A 15,637-nucleotide genomic window follows, 5' to 3' on the forward strand; every position below is an offset into this window, starting at 1 on the left:
ATTCTGCCAAGACAAATATCAAAGTTTTTACTTGGAGCGTGTGTTTGTGTTTTGTATTGTGAACGACAGAATTATCAAGAGCTTTCAACGGGGGTGTGTGTGATATTTTCCCTTCATTAGTTATCAGAATTAATTCATTTCAAATATTTGCTTATTGGGACATTAGTCTACGCCAGATAATAAGGAATACAATTAAAAAATAGAAAAATGAATAATATTTTCAGATTCATTATCCTTTACATCTTTATAAGACCAAAGTTGAGTATTACTGTCTTCTTATGTGTTTCCAAGTTTATTTTCTTACTTTTTAACACACTGTTTCTGATTAATATCCTTTCATCATTTCACCTTATGACCCCCAATATCCTTTTGCAATCAGTTTAAGTGTTTTATTGATGCCTCTGAATCGTCCTTTGTGCTTGTTTTGTATTATGTGTTAATTATTAATTATAAATTTGATGGTGATGATAATTTTCAGTATATTTCATTTAAAACCTACTGTGCTTCTTACCGTGCTTCATTGTATGAACTAAATAACCTTATCATACAACCTCAGTGTGCTCAATAGTGTTACTGTGATGCTCTAAATGATGTAATTACATGTGTGTATGGGTATATTTATTTTATTCTAGGACAATATGACTTGTCAGATCACAAAAGTAGGTGAAATACTCTGATATTATGACAGTGGCGTGAGTGTGACCCAGTTTCTAGAGACTGTATTACTTACGCACAGCTGCCTGTCTCTGCCTCTCCACACTGTGCCTGCCTGTCTGCCATTCACCAGCAGGGCCACATACATGCATGCTCACAGTTTTCTGTGGCAGCAACATATGCGGCCCATTATTTCAAGGCACAGGAAGTGGAAGAGGCAAAACACACAGTCCGTAAGGAGTTTTAATTGTGTACATTAGTCTTTGCCTGTGTCGTGACCTATTCCGAGCTGTCACGGATCATATTTGCATGTACAGGACATTTTAGAGTGAGATAATGCAGGCAAAGCAGATAAGGTGAGTTTGAGGTATTAGGCTGCACTGCTGTCATGCTCCTGCTCAGGCCAGCAGACACACAGATGGAGTGATTAAAATGAAAAGAAACAGCAACAAAAAATATTGAAATAATTGTGTGTTTGGTTTTATTTTGGTGAAGCATTGTCTCACGGTGCAAATGTGAGAGAACTGTGACGATTGTTTCTGTGAATTGATTTGCCTGAGGTACTTTTTTTTTTTTAGCCAGCATTATATTTTTTTAGTCTGTTTTTTTACAGTGCCCACTCTGAAAAAACAACAGGAGTAGAGTTCACAGAAACAGGATAAAGGAAACTTTTCCTTTTGACGTCAATCTAACCTTGTGATTAGGTCTTGTGATTTCTCATCCTCAGATAAAGGACCTATTTGAGGTGTTATTATATTTGGGTGATATAATTGGTGATAATTAAAGTGTCAAAGTGATGGTAGATTAAGGTTAAAAACACACTGTAAGCTGGTCTTGTGCCTTGACTAGAAGACAAACTGCACTACCACAGATGTAAAGGTTTTCTCTAATTAGTTTGTAAACTAACTAAATGTTAAATCAGCTTATTTACATTTCTTTTGTCTGGTTATGAGAAACATGGTAAAGTGGGGAGTCACCGCTTTTATTAACTTAACATAATCATCTTAGGTTCTCGGCATATCCCTGAGAGCTGTCCATAATAAGCTTAACATATTCATGACTGTGTGCAGATTAAACTTTTAGAGATGGCTCTTAGTATTCAGGGGAGCCCTAAGAATCAGATGAGGAATATATCAAACTACTTAGTTGTTTATGCAGGATTTTATGGAAACACACAGGCAGTCACATGACTGGTGAAACATTCACCTTTTAGTCCATGTCTGCAGCCATCCACTAAACTGACCTATTCAACACAATGTAAACTCGAGCCTCCAGTGCTCATGCTGACGTAACACTTTCATATGAAGGTAATTAGGATTCCCAGGCATGACTCACTGCTGTTAGTCACTAAAAATCAGAGCCTGATGTTCCATGTCTATTTCCAAAACCTTCATTCAGATTATGAATGAATGACTTCATCTGTCTTTAAGGCGTTTTCACCTGTTAAAGCACTTTCAAAGAAAGTAAAGGAGATTTTTCTCTACGTTGACCATTTAGCCAAAATACGATATGTTTAATGGAAAAACTGCTTTCAAAAGCACTCAGATGTTCCACTAGAAAGCACTAGTATTTAAAAGCTCAAGAAATACAGTGTGCCATTATAGCCACATCACGGGGAGTGTGAGTCAGCCACAGCAGTTATTGTGTTGTATTAGCATCGTTTTTGGGGTGGAAAAAAGTTTAAACAATGTGTTGCATAACTTTTCAGTTTGTAATTGAACCTCTGATATTAAGATAGAAATCTTACTTTAGAGCTTGTATTTATGCTATGCACTGTGAATTACTGCATCTAAAATCACATTAAATTCTGTACCAGTATTGTGGCGTTTTCATCTATTGAGACAAAGCACGTAATATCAAGATCAACAACCAAGATCTAAACAGTTACAACTAAAGCTTGTTTCCATGCAATTATTTCTGCCGTCATTGTGTAAGTGCTGTGTTTTCCTCCACCCTTGTTTCTCTCAAGGCTCAAAACTGCCAGATCAATATGTGAGTTCTGCCTGAAGCTGGGAATTAACCCATGGGAAGGAGTTGAGTTTTCCACATTTAAAAAGCCTGTTGGAATTTCCAGTGATTTAAGCACGTTGAGACTTTTTGGAGTTATATTAATCCAAGTGGTTCATGTTTCAAGATATTTAGACAGTGGCCCTGTATGAGAGTTGGATTACTTCATTTCAATCCTCAATGTAAAGCGGATTGCAGGACAACATGTTGCTTGCCTGTGATGTCGTTTATATATTTCTTATCAACAAATGCTACGTAAAGACTATGTGCTTTACAAAAATGTTCCTTGGGTCTTGTATTTGACCAAAGTATCAGCTGGATGCAGTGCACCCAGTACAGCAGCCCATTTCTCTACAGAGAGCAACTTCAAAGGTCAAAACAGTGACTGGGCTGCATTTGAGTTAGAAATACTCACCTTCACTCCAGTCAGTGTCCGTTCTCATATAACCCTTCTGGTTGCTATGGTTACAGACCATACCTCATCTCCTCCTCCTCCTTCTCAGATCGCTCTTCCTGTGAGAGATATTGGGTTTACAGGGGGACTCTGTAGGCGAAGCTTCTATTTTACATACAGAGACCTGTTACCTAGAGACAGAGGAGGCGATTCAAGTGCATCCTGGACAAAATCTCTCAGTGCCATGTTGTGTCATGTAACCGTTTCCAATCACTGCAGCTGCATGAGAAAGTTTACCAGACAGAAAACATGATGGGGAGTCTCCATTGCTTGAGTCTTGAGTCATTACTTCCTGGAGGGTATACACTGAAAGTGAGAGAGAAAGCAAGCAGACTGGAGTTATTAAGAACAGCCTGTTTCAGGGTTCAATTACCTCAGTAATTACCACATTTTAAAAACCCACAACTGTTGACTGTGACCGTCTCAGGCACGGGCAGTGCAGTCCTGACAAATCTGCAAAGGGGATTTGCATAATCAAAAGATCTGGACTCATAACAAGCTAAATAATACAAATAACTATCCAGAGCTGATTTGCTTAGTTTAGGAGAGACACATCTCTGAGTGCATGTGTGTCTAAGCCCATTTAAAAGACAGATTTCCTGATGTATGCAGATTGCAGGTGTGCATACATGTGAGAGACCAAAAGCACTGTAAGGGTCCTGATTATCCTCTCAACTGGATTGTGTTAATCTACTAATCGAGAACCATTTGCATAACTGCTTTAGTGCAACTGCAGTTAAGCAATTACTGCCCTCATTTCCATCTTTTCCCACAGTGTGCTATCTACTCTTGAACTTTCTACACTTGAACTTTAATCTCACTCTTTCCCCCCCGAGTCCCAATGTCTTTAAACTCCTTTAATTGTCTGCACTCCTTCCTTCCTTTTTTTTTTACTAAGTGCCCTTCCTCCGAGCATAGTCTGAACTGAATGTTTTCCTTTTCTTGTCTGTTACTGAGACTCTTGCAGATCTTATAGTCTGATCTCAATCAACACATTATTTTTCACAGAATGAAACCTGCAAGATGTTTATTCCATTCCATTCATATATTTAGTGGCATGCTGTCACACGTTTTAAAAAATCTATTATGTTACCCTGTAAATAGCTTTAACTTGTCTGCACTCTATGTGTGGATCTTAATCTGTGGAGTCTGGATAAAATTATTACACATGCTTGTGGGAGAAAGACTCTAAAGTAAACCTGATTGCTTAATTGTTTGGCGTAACACCTTACACTGGTATTTCTTAAATTTGACTTACAGTAAATTACACTATTTTTGCAAATTTCCACAATCAATTTGACAGTCCTAGCTTTGCATCTTTCCCTCATTACAGCATCATTCTTTATCATATCATAATAGTGATACATAATAAACAAAGGATTTAATCTTTGCTATATGGAGAAAGAGCAGGGGAAGGATTATGTTTCTACTTAGAATAAAAGTATTTAAATAAATACTAAAGAAAAGCACATTTCTTTTCTAATAATTTTTCAACAAAACAAATCCACTTCAATTATCAAAACCCATACATTTAATTATGAGTATAGCTAAGTTTAGTTTAGTTTTGTGTTGCCATCTGTTGGTACAAAATCAATATTGCGTTTTTGCGAGCATAAAAAATATACATCGATAAACGACTCATAAAAACAAATAGGAGAATTTAAAGGAACCTCGAGCTCTAAAATAGTAACTCGTTGTTAGACGTAGTCCGTTGAACTCATTTTTTTCTGTCCTCATGCTAAATGAATTCTAACAAATGTTCTTGATATATTAGTCGTTCGACAGTTGATTTCTCTTGACTTTAGGGTTATTTGAACTTCCTGCCACTGCAGCCAATCAAATCCTAATCAATAAAAACAAGCTTTCGGCGCTTTCCAATCACCTTGCGCAGAATGAAAAGTAGGCGTGGACGTGGAGTGGAGCAGCTGACAGACTTTCCGGCGCGTCGTGTGTGTTTGGAGTTTGACCACAAAAAACAGAGGACGTGCGGATTTCAGGGGGGGATGGAAGAATGAGTTGGGACTCTAAATAGTGAACAAACCGAGAAGCAATTTAATCTGGAGGGTTTAATTAAACTGGTGTTGTCACGGGAAAGGTAAGCCGACATTAGAAGTGTTGAATGTCAGCGCTCGTTAGCGTTAGCTCCTAAAGCACCGGTTATTTCAGCTAACGCCTCCTGCCACATCCAATTGCTGCTGTCTTTTTAATATCAAATGCAGTAGCCCTATATATAGAAATGGCATTGTGTGTGTATTTAGCGTTCTTTTTGCCGCTAACGTTTATTAAGAGTGCTAAATTTAGTTTGGAAGTCCCCTTTATCGGCAAAGTTATTGTCATCGGAGCCCTGTCCTGCTTATCCAAGAGGGGCACCAGGACACTTGATTTGCAGTCATTGCACTTTAAGGATGTCACCTTCTCAATATAGCTACCCAGGGCTCGGTTAATAATATCTAAAATAGACTATAGACTTCGTAACACACATCTGAACAAAAATGTGTGTGGGATTATTTGGCCTTAATTAGTAAAAGGAAAGGAGCTTTCTAGGATAACAGAGGTAAATATTACATTTGTTTTGGAAATCTGCCTGAGTCTGAGCTACGTGGCTGAGATCTGTTGGTTTCGTCTGTAGTATGAAAGCAGCTTTTCTTTTATAGTAATCAAATGACACATTTTACATCAGTTATGCACAATATTAAAACCTATGAGAGGTTTACTGAAGACAATTGAAAGTCTTGTTATAAATTCTGAGAAGTTTTGGTAGTGGTATTCATGTGGTTGACATACCACCTTCCTAAACACTTTGTGAGACCAAGCACACCCCTCCACACTTAAAAAACAAAAAACAAAAAAAACCAAACACACTAAAAATCTAATTTAAAAATTCCTCATGAATATTTGGTACATACTGCATTCAGTTCATTTTTATTTATATAGCACTAATTCACAACAACAGTCCTACCAAGACACGTTATATTGTAAAGACACTAGAATATTGAAAATGGGAAGAAACCACAACAATCACATGGCCCCCTATGAGTAAGCACTTGGTGACAGTGGCAAAAACCAGGCTCAAGGAAGACAGCCATCGGCTGTGACTGGTTGTTTGATTGTTCCCCCCCCCAGTAAAATCTCACTCATGTGATGATGAGGGAACACAACCTTTCAAAACACCTGTTACTTTGCAACAGGTGCACTCTGTTAGCTGCTTGTCCTTGAACATGTGCTTCATACTGTATATGCATTGCTGTTTTTCACACACTGCAGCATTACTAGTATTACCACAGTAATGTTTTGTTCATAATTTTTCATAAATCACAGGGATTGTGTTTGTTCCCCAAAACATTCCTAATTGATTAAAAAATCTGATGTAATTTCAGCCATGGATCCTTCACTAACTGCCAGTTCATCCGCCTCCAAACTGGACCCTTCGTCTCCTACCACCCTGAGACCCGGACCTTCTTCTCGCAGCTCATCTGTCAACTCAACTACGACAAATTCAAACTGGCCAAATCCTAAACTCACAATGCCAACACCTCCAGCAACACCCTCATCTTCTCCCTCTACTGCCTCCCCTCGGACTTCCCCAAATCCTCTTTACCGCTGTTCCTCCCTTTCCACACCGACAACCTCGCCTCTTCGGCAACCAATCAGGAGCCTCTCCCAGGGGGGCAGATCTCAGCTAAACGCCGCGTCTACGGGGAATCCCATGACTGGATCATCAGCTGCTGGAGGTCCTGCAACAATTCCACAGACTCCTCCCACACCAGAGCAAGGTGAGAATCAAAACTGACCTTCGACCTTCACTTTGCACTTCTTCAGGAATCAGTGCAGCCAACACTCCCAGGTTACTGTGTATGTGCAGTGCAGTGTTTCCATGACCACAGACATTTACCTCAGCATGTAAAGCAGCCTCTCCCTTTTTGCTGACCTGAAGAGAAAAGATGGTTTCACATGTGTTTTTTAAACTAAACAAATATGGTATGCAAGTAAGACGTCTTTTGGTTGAAGGGGAATAGCACTTTTTATCTTTTTAACCCTTTGCAGTGATTTATATACTTAGCTTACCTGCTCAGTCATTTCATAAGTAAACACTTTCCAGTTTCTTTAACTGTCTAAAATAATATAATTAAGTGTCTTAAAGTTCTGAATGTACTGAAAGTAAAACAGGGAGATGGACTGCACCACTGTGGAAGTGTTTGCACACCAGGAGAATGAGCAGCAGCTGTTTGCTGTGCTAAATAAACAGTTATTTTAGAGCTCAGGCAGATGGTTAAAGTGTACGTGGCTTTACCAGTGTAAGTTACTGGATGCTTCACAATTTCTTCTGCTTCTTGAGATCCGCAGGCACAGGCAGACCACTTTCACTCACCAGTATCACTTACAGCCTGCATGACGGAAAAGTGTTTCCACGTCTGTTTTTCCTGCTGTTAGTTTTAAACAGAACAAATATGACCGCTTACTTTACGGGAAGCAGACACATTTTCGGTGTGAGATCCTGTTCCTTTGGAGAACTGGGATTTAAGAGTAGCAGAAATCATTAGCCAAAGGAAGATGATAATTAAACCAAGAGGGCTCTGTGGTATTATCAGGTCTTGTCAAGGCCAAAGCTGTTTCTGGAAGGATGTGACTCATGCTCATGCACTGGGATCACTGATGTCACAGATTGCCACACTGAGCTGGTGTCTTGTTTCTATTTTTGTTTGTTGGGAACATCTGCAGAGTATTTAAAAATGTAGAGTAATAAGGAGTAGTTGCTCCTTTGAAAAACCCGAAGAAAACCTAATATATTAAATAGCTGGGTTTTGGGGGGTTTTTTGGGTTTTTTTTAAGTGGGCATAATATCAAGCTCCATATGTTTATTCTTGGACTTTTCTTGGTTAGCTCTGCGCGAATTAGAGTTCAAGTAATTTATATTTTTCTTATACAACGTCATTCATCCACTGCCTGAACCAAATTATTTTATCTCTCTTACCTTTAAGGCCACCATCCTCTGATTGGCTGTTGCTCTCTAACAGAAGGTTTAAACAGCACCCTGTGTGGGACAGCTGTGCTCACTTTCAAAGCTGTGTCCCTGAAATGATCACATAGAGTACAGCAGGGAGGTTTTTTGTAAGACAAACTGGAAGTTGGTGTGACTTCGGTTCCCTGGACAAATGGCATCTTTCTATATGATTTTGAGTTAAAAATAAATAAATTAATTAATTAAAAAAAACTTTAGGAAAATAAAACCACTGAAGTCGTGTTAAAGTCACTGGCATGTTTTGCTCAGCCTTATTAACACAACTAACAGAACTTCAGCGGTGGTTCAATCATAATTGCTGCTGGCAGAAGTAAAGGGCTAGTGTTAGGCTTCAGTTGGCGAGGAGTGAGCATGATTGGTTGTCTTTCTGTCTCTCTGTGTTAGCCCTGTAAATGGACTGGCACTCTATTAAACCTTCAAAATTTACAAATGTGATATTTGTATGTATATTATATGGTAAAACAACACATTTGAAAATGTCTAAAGCTCGAGTTAAATACACATCTTATTTAAAGGATCTAACCAAAACCCTATTCAAATCACCCATTGACTCTGAAACAATGGAACCAAAGGTCCCTTCCAAATCCAGCAGGTCTCAATGAACTCTTTGCCCCTTGGACACCTACTAGGGGGTAACCCTTAGTTTCTGTCATTATCATGCCAGTTTCCAGAGCTTTCTATTAGGAATTACAAAACTAACTGGTTAAAAACTGAAGCATTAATTTCAGCCTAACAGTTATAACTTGTATTATATATGCTTACTAATAAAGATATTTAAAACGAAATAGGTTCTTAGTTTTTCCAAGGCCAGCCCCAGTAAGCTGTACAAGCAGATATCACCCTAACTGGCCTCTGATGCACACCCAGTGCTCTGGAAGCGGGCTAGAAATACCACAGAAAACAATGATTTCAAAAAAAAGAAAAACAAGGGTTACCTTAGTAGGTGTCCAAGGTGGAAAGATTTGAAAGAGCCCTAAAATCTACTGGATGGATTTTGAAAATGTATTTTCTGTTTCAGAGGAGCCAGAGGAGGAGGTCAGCTTTGAGGATTTGGAGGAGAGAGCAAAGTCAGGTGATGCCAAAGCACAGACTAAGGTTAGTGGCAATGATCATACTGCAGACACTGTGGACTTTAGTCGCCATATGGTGATGACAGAGCATATGAGCTAAGTAATTATACATTTTATTTTAGAGTGACATGCTGATAGGACGGACAGGTCACTAAGTCACAGTAATGCTTGTGTTGCAAGTCTAAAAGTCTGTGTGTGTCTGCACAGATGGGCCGCTACTTCCTGGCATTGGCAGAAGAAAGCGATGAAGAACTGAACAACTGCACAGCGGTCACTTGGCTCGTCCAGGCTGCTAAACAGGGCCGCAAGGATGCGGTCAGACTGCTGCAGCAGTGTTTGGCCTCCAGGAAAGGTATGACTGCTACTCTTAGTGCACAGCTTTTAGAAGAATGGAACCAGTGTGAAACTGGAGCATGATTGAGCTAATGTTCGTCTGTGCATTCATCCTCATTTGTTCTTCAGGCATCACACTGGAAAACTTTGAGGAGGTGAAGAAGTTGTGTACAGAGACTCGTTTTGAGAGAGGAGTGAGGAAGGCAGCTCTGCTCATGTACTGGAAGTTAAACCCAGAGAGGAAGAAGTCGGTGCCCGTTTCTGAGATGCTAGAGAACGTTGAACATGTTAACACAGAGCCGGGTCCGAGAGGAATAATACTGTATTTCAAATCATTTACATTTTGAAGGCATTCATTTTTTAAAATTATACTTTCTACCCTCTGCAGACACACCAGTTTCCCCTGGTCCCCTAAACAGGTCTGCTAAGAAACAGAGGAGAGTCTTGGAGACTATGGTCACCAGTGAGGGTATGTGTGGTCTGAAATGTGTCTTCTAATGGGATTAAACATGCACAATTTGTCATTTCCTCAAGCCCAAAGTGTCCTACAGACCTGTCAGAGTAAAATAAAAGTACTAATATTTCTTCTGTACTTCTTTGCAGCCAGTTCCCATGTGGGTCTTGATGACTTTGTTGAGATGACCAAGAAGTACGCCCAGGGTATTGCACCCTCACCAGTTATGGCTGCTGCAGGAGGGGATGATGATGATGACGATGATGAAATAGTAGTGAAAAATCCAGATGAACTGCCCCTGCATCAAAAGGTGGTTTGGGGGGTAGTGGTCTGCCTTTGTCGTCTTCTTTTCACGCTCTGCTTGTCTTGAGTTTAGTAAATCTGTGAAAAAGTGAAAGAAATTCTGCAACTTAATCAGTTTCGGTCCTGCTATGTTTTCATTCTTTCACTATTAGCCTTTGTGGAAGAAAATCAACCATCTAATTATATTTCTAAATCATTTTCCATTCCTTTGTGTTAATATTCAGTTGGAAGCTGGTTTATTACACATAATAACAGCTCAAGTGAAGCTTGATCAGTCAGGATGTGAATGTTCACCTGACATAAATTCACCTGAAGCACGACCAGGTGTGCAGCCAAAGCTTCACCTGTGTAGTCGTCAGTTGATATGATCCTTAATTTAACAGCCAGAAATAATTCAAATACACTCACTGAATGAACATTAAAAGTTGCAGTGCACTGAAAATTTTAACCAGTCACAAATGATAATGTTTTTTGGGACTTCAGATTTCCGGTGAACTTCTTTTTTTGTTTGTTTGTTTGTTTTTTCGGGGAGTATTCCTGGCTTCTTTTGGACCAGATTATGAATAATAATTAATAGCTTCATCAAAAAGGGGGGGGGGAGCATCAGTTGTATAGCTAGTTTTAAGTGTTCAGGTCTAAACTAAACTGATTTTCTCAGGATCATCTCATTAACTAGATCTGCACCTTCTCTTTTTCCACCGTATTTCTAAAAAATAAATAAATAAATAAATTTCCCCAAAGAAACACATTAAATAGCCTTCAAGTCCCTGTGGGAAGTGGGTTTCATAGGTTTGTCTTATCAAGGCAGCTGTTTTAACATCACCAGAAAAAGTTTTTTAGTCATTCAATTTTTAAAAATTTTGTTTGTCTGATTCCATCTCTGCGACGTACTGATTCTGTCTTCCTTGTTTTTTTCAAAGCTGCTGAAGTTTCCTCTATACGCCCTTCTCGAGATAAAAGAGCATCTTATCGACTGGGCGTCACGAGCGGGCATGCAGTGGCTCAGCGCCCTGATCCCCACCCACCACGTTAACGCACTTATATTCTTCTTTATCATCTCCAACCTCACAATCGAGTTCTTCATCTTCATCATCCCCCTGCTGGTTTTCTACCTCTCGTTCTTCTCCATGGTCATCTGCACACTGCGTGTATTTCAGGTTTGTCACGATGTACTAGACGTATTTATTGATTTCTGATAATATAGTACCTTTGTTTTATTAAAACAAAACATTTTTTTCTACAGAATTCTAAAGCGTGGGAACATTTCCAGGCTCTGACAGACCTGCTTGCTCAGTTTGAACCTGGTCTCGACCTGGAGCAGGCTGAGACCAACTTTGGATGGACACACTTGGAGCCTTATCTGTAAGTCCACATCACTCAGTTTCCAGTAGTTTAATAATGTAAAGATTAGCTTCAATTTGATCTTTTCTTCCTTTAATATTACCATAAAGAAGAATTGAACTGTTTCTGCAGGAGAACAATTACTTTTTTTTTGCTTTATCAGGTACTTCCTGCTCTCGGTGGTCTTTGTGGTTTTCTCCTTCCCTGTAGCTGATAAATCCTGGATCCCCTGCTCAGAACTGGCTGCTGTTGCTCTTTTCTTCACCATTACCGCCTTCCTCAGCCTTCATGCCTCAGCTCAGCTCTTCGCTCGTAAAGCCCTCGTCACAGAGGTCCTCTCTGGAGCATGCTCCCTCACTCAATTCTTCCCGGAGTCCCTGTGGTTCCTCCGAATGTTCGGGAAGACTTTCATCACTGTGCCTCTTGGAGATATCGTGGCATTAAACCTGGGGATGCCATGTCTGCTGTATGGACACCTTGTCTATCTCCTCTTCCGTATGGCCCAGCTGAGAGGCTTTAAGGGCACCTATCTGTGCTTGGTGCCCTACTTGGTTTGCTTCACTTGGTGCGAGCTTTGCTTGGTGTTCCTTAATAATGCCTCGGCAATAGGACTCATCCGCACATGTGTGGGCTACTTCCTCTTCCTGTTTGCCCTTCCTATACTTTCACTGGGTATGGCTGCGATGCTCATCATCCAGTTAGTGCAGTGGTTTCTCACCCTGGAGGTCACCAAGATGGTGGTCACGCTGACTGTTTGCTTTGTGCCGGTGGTGCTGAGGCTTTGGACTCGCTTCAGCCTCAACCCCATCAAGGTGTTTCGGTCTTTGTCGCGGAGCAGTGTTGTCAAGCTCATCCTGGTTTGGCTCAGTGCTGTGGTGCTCTTCTGCTGGATGTACGTCTACAGGTCTGAGGGCATGAAGGTGTACAACTCCACCCTGACGTGGCCTGAGTACAGCAACCTTTGCGGCCCTCTGGCCTGGAAGGAGTCCAACATGGCCCAAACCCAGATTCTCTGCTCTCATCTGGAAGGACATCGTGTCACATGGACGGGACGATTCAAATATGTCCGTGTGACCGACATTGAGAACGGGCCGCAGTCGGTTATCAACCTGCTGCCTGTATTTGTAGGGAACTGGATGCGGTGCCTGTACGGTGAGCCATATCCTCTGTGTGATGACTTGAAGAATGCGACCGCCGAGCCCCAGCCTCTGCCCGCCCCAGCTCCTCCTCCTGAAGATCCTCTGTGTAAACTTAAAAAACTGGCAAAGCACGAATGTCACATCAAACGGTTTGACCGATACAAGTTTGAAGTTACAATGGGCATGCCGCTCGAGAGGAAATCCAGGAACGGGACCATCATCGAGGATGAAGACGCTACTAAGGACATAGTACTGCGGGCTAGTAACGAGTTCAAGTCTGTGCTTTTACACTTAAACACTGGCAGCCTGGTGGAGTTCAGTACCATACTGGAGGGGCGTTTAGGCTCCAAATGGCCTGTGTTTGAACTGAAAGCCATTCACTGCATGTCATGCGGCGACGCCCGCCTTCCCAGCCGCAGACAGTACAAGATTGAACATGACTGGAGGCGTACGGCCCAGAATGCCCTCCAGTTCGGTTTTGACTTCTTCTTCAACCCCTTCCTGACTGCACAGCTCGGACAACACTCAGAGACGGAGACCGAAGCAGAGGTTGTGACAAAGCAGGGAGGATAGACGAGATGGTTGGGGGATAACACTGTCATCAGTGAAGAACACTAATGATTTTTACCCACTGATCTTAAAAGAATCAGACAGCAATATTTTTGAGTGTCTTACTGTAGAAAAGTAGATGGACCTTCAGATATGTGATCTATCGTGTGTGTGTGTGTGTGTGTGTGTGTGTGTGTGTGTGTGTGTGTGTGTGTGTGTGTGCGCGTGCGTGTGCGCGTGCGCGTGGGGCTTTTGAGCCAAAATGCGTGACTACATATAATGAAGAAACAGTTAATGCTAAAAAACAAGAAGCACACAACAATGTGGTTTTTAAGTACTTTACTGCCGAACGCCACATGAGGAAAAACGTCATGTAAACCTCGCTGTGTTCAGCTTGTTATGAACATTTCATCCGGTTTAAGCTAATCATCTTAAGTATAGTAATGACATGATTTTGATTTGTTACTGGATGCTATGCAAACACTACATCTGCAAATCTTTCTGTATGTCGTGACTTTTTGTGGCCAAAACCATCAGTGTTGATCTTCTGCACTTGCCTTGTTGAAGTGCACATGCATCGTTGTGTAGCTACCGCTGTTGAAGGCAAGGTTGTCATATAGATATGTTTTGCCTATAATTATTTAACGTACATACAGATTTCAAGTGCCTTCTGAAGCATATTATTTGGGAGCAATTAGACTAAATTAAGTCTCTAAGAGCTCTGCTGCATCAGAGCTTTTATTTATTACAGAACAGTTAACCAGGTTTGGCTTTCTTTACCTTCATGTCTGTCTTCTCTGTATTTGTCGTCATCTCTGCTGTGCAGGGATTTAATATATTGATTAATATATTTGCGATCCCAGAGTGATGATGTGGTTTAAGTTAGGTTGTCACTACTTTTTTCTGTACTGTGTCCTATAAATATTTTAAGAAATCAAATGTGTGTGTGTTGCAGTTTTATTAAAAAATCATTTATATTTTACTGATCTTTAGACACAAAATTCAAACAAGATCCTAGCCCTTATGTAATTTATTGGATTTTTCTTGCATTAAACACTCACTGGCCACTTTATTAATCATATCTTGCTAGTACCCTGGACCTCCCTTTTGCCTTCAGCACTGCTTTAATTTTTCATGGCACAAATTCAGCAAGATTCAGGGAACATTCCTCAGAGAGTTTGGTTCATGTTGACATGACAGCATCATACAGATGCTGCAGATTTGCCAGCTGCACCTCCATAATGTGAATCTCCTGTTCCGCCACATCCCAAAGGTGCTAAGATGGAACTCACTGATTTTCTCACAGTGAACTCACTGTCATGCTCAACAAACCAGTTTGAGATGATTTGAACGTGGTAGTGAACATGGTGTGATATCCTGCTGGAAGAAGCCAACAGAAGACGGGTACACGGTGAGCATAAAGGGATGGACGTGGTCAGCAACAATACTCTGTGAATAAAATGCTATTAATTTTGTAGTAAAGGGCCCAAAGTATTCCAAGAAAATATCCCCCACATCATTACACTCCCATGACCGGGCAAAAGTGTTCATGATCCATGTTTTCATCTTAATTACGCCAAATTCTGACACGACTTTCTATGTAAAACACAACTTTGTGATAGGAGCAGAACCATTTAAAATTATTATTTAACGCAAGCGCCTTTCCTGCTACAAGTTAATGTGTCCAATAAGAAGAGTTTGATTTACACTGGAACAATGAAGACGGTGAACAACACGCAAAATGATTCGATTTTCAGCAGAGACTGAAAGAAAAACTTCTGATATTTATGAAGCGTTAACACAAGTTATTTTTAAATTATGAAGAAATGTATTTTGCTCAGATTAACTGTCATTAAAGCATAAAATAGATGATTGTGGGGGTTTTAAACTCAAGTTTAGGCAGATAGAAGAAGAAAGATAACCAGACAGAAAAAATGTGCAGAATCATGAAACTTGGTAATTATTTCAATTAAATTCATTCATTATTAAATCCCTTAGCAATTTTAAATCCACATGTAATAAGTGCATAATAACACAAGGTGGCGCCTTACACTACATAACTTGAAAAGCCATATAAAGGGTACATATTAACAGTTAAGCAATGTTAGGACTTCCTAACTAAACAGTAATGAAAATCACAATGATACGCCCATTGGATGCAATTTCGTTGAAATCTTTATTCAGAAAAAAACATATTAACATTATTTATAACTGTTCGTTTGACAATTTTGATGTCATCAACATACATTAACACAAAAATATGTGGCTTAGTGTGGTAAGGACGTGGAGTAGGCTACAACCGACAGAAAAAAG

General features: G+C 40.3%; 1 protein-coding gene across 1 annotated transcript; it reads left to right on the forward strand.

Annotated features, from left to right (window-relative positions):
• Positions 1–5,016: 5,016 nt before the first annotated feature.
• On the forward strand, positions 5,017–14,263 carry wfs1b (Wolfram syndrome 1b (wolframin)). Its single transcript, XM_026194679.2, has 10 exons — positions 5,017–5,210; positions 6,493–6,888; positions 9,154–9,230; positions 9,413–9,557; positions 9,668–9,841; positions 9,927–10,007; positions 10,142–10,302; positions 11,216–11,452; positions 11,539–11,657; positions 11,800–14,263. The coding sequence occupies exons 2-10, from the start codon at positions 6,495–6,497 to the stop codon at positions 13,346–13,348; spliced, it is 2,937 nt and encodes a 978-aa protein (XP_026050464.2). The 5' UTR covers positions 5,017–5,210; positions 6,493–6,494; the 3' UTR covers positions 13,349–14,263.
• Positions 14,264–15,637: the final 1,374 nt, after the last annotated feature.

The sequence above is a fragment of the Astatotilapia calliptera genome, chromosome 2 (assembly GCF_964374335.1).
Source record: "Astatotilapia calliptera chromosome 2, fAstCal68.1, whole genome shotgun sequence".
Classification (NCBI taxonomy): Eukaryota; Metazoa; Chordata; class Actinopteri; order Cichliformes; family Cichlidae; genus Astatotilapia; species Astatotilapia calliptera.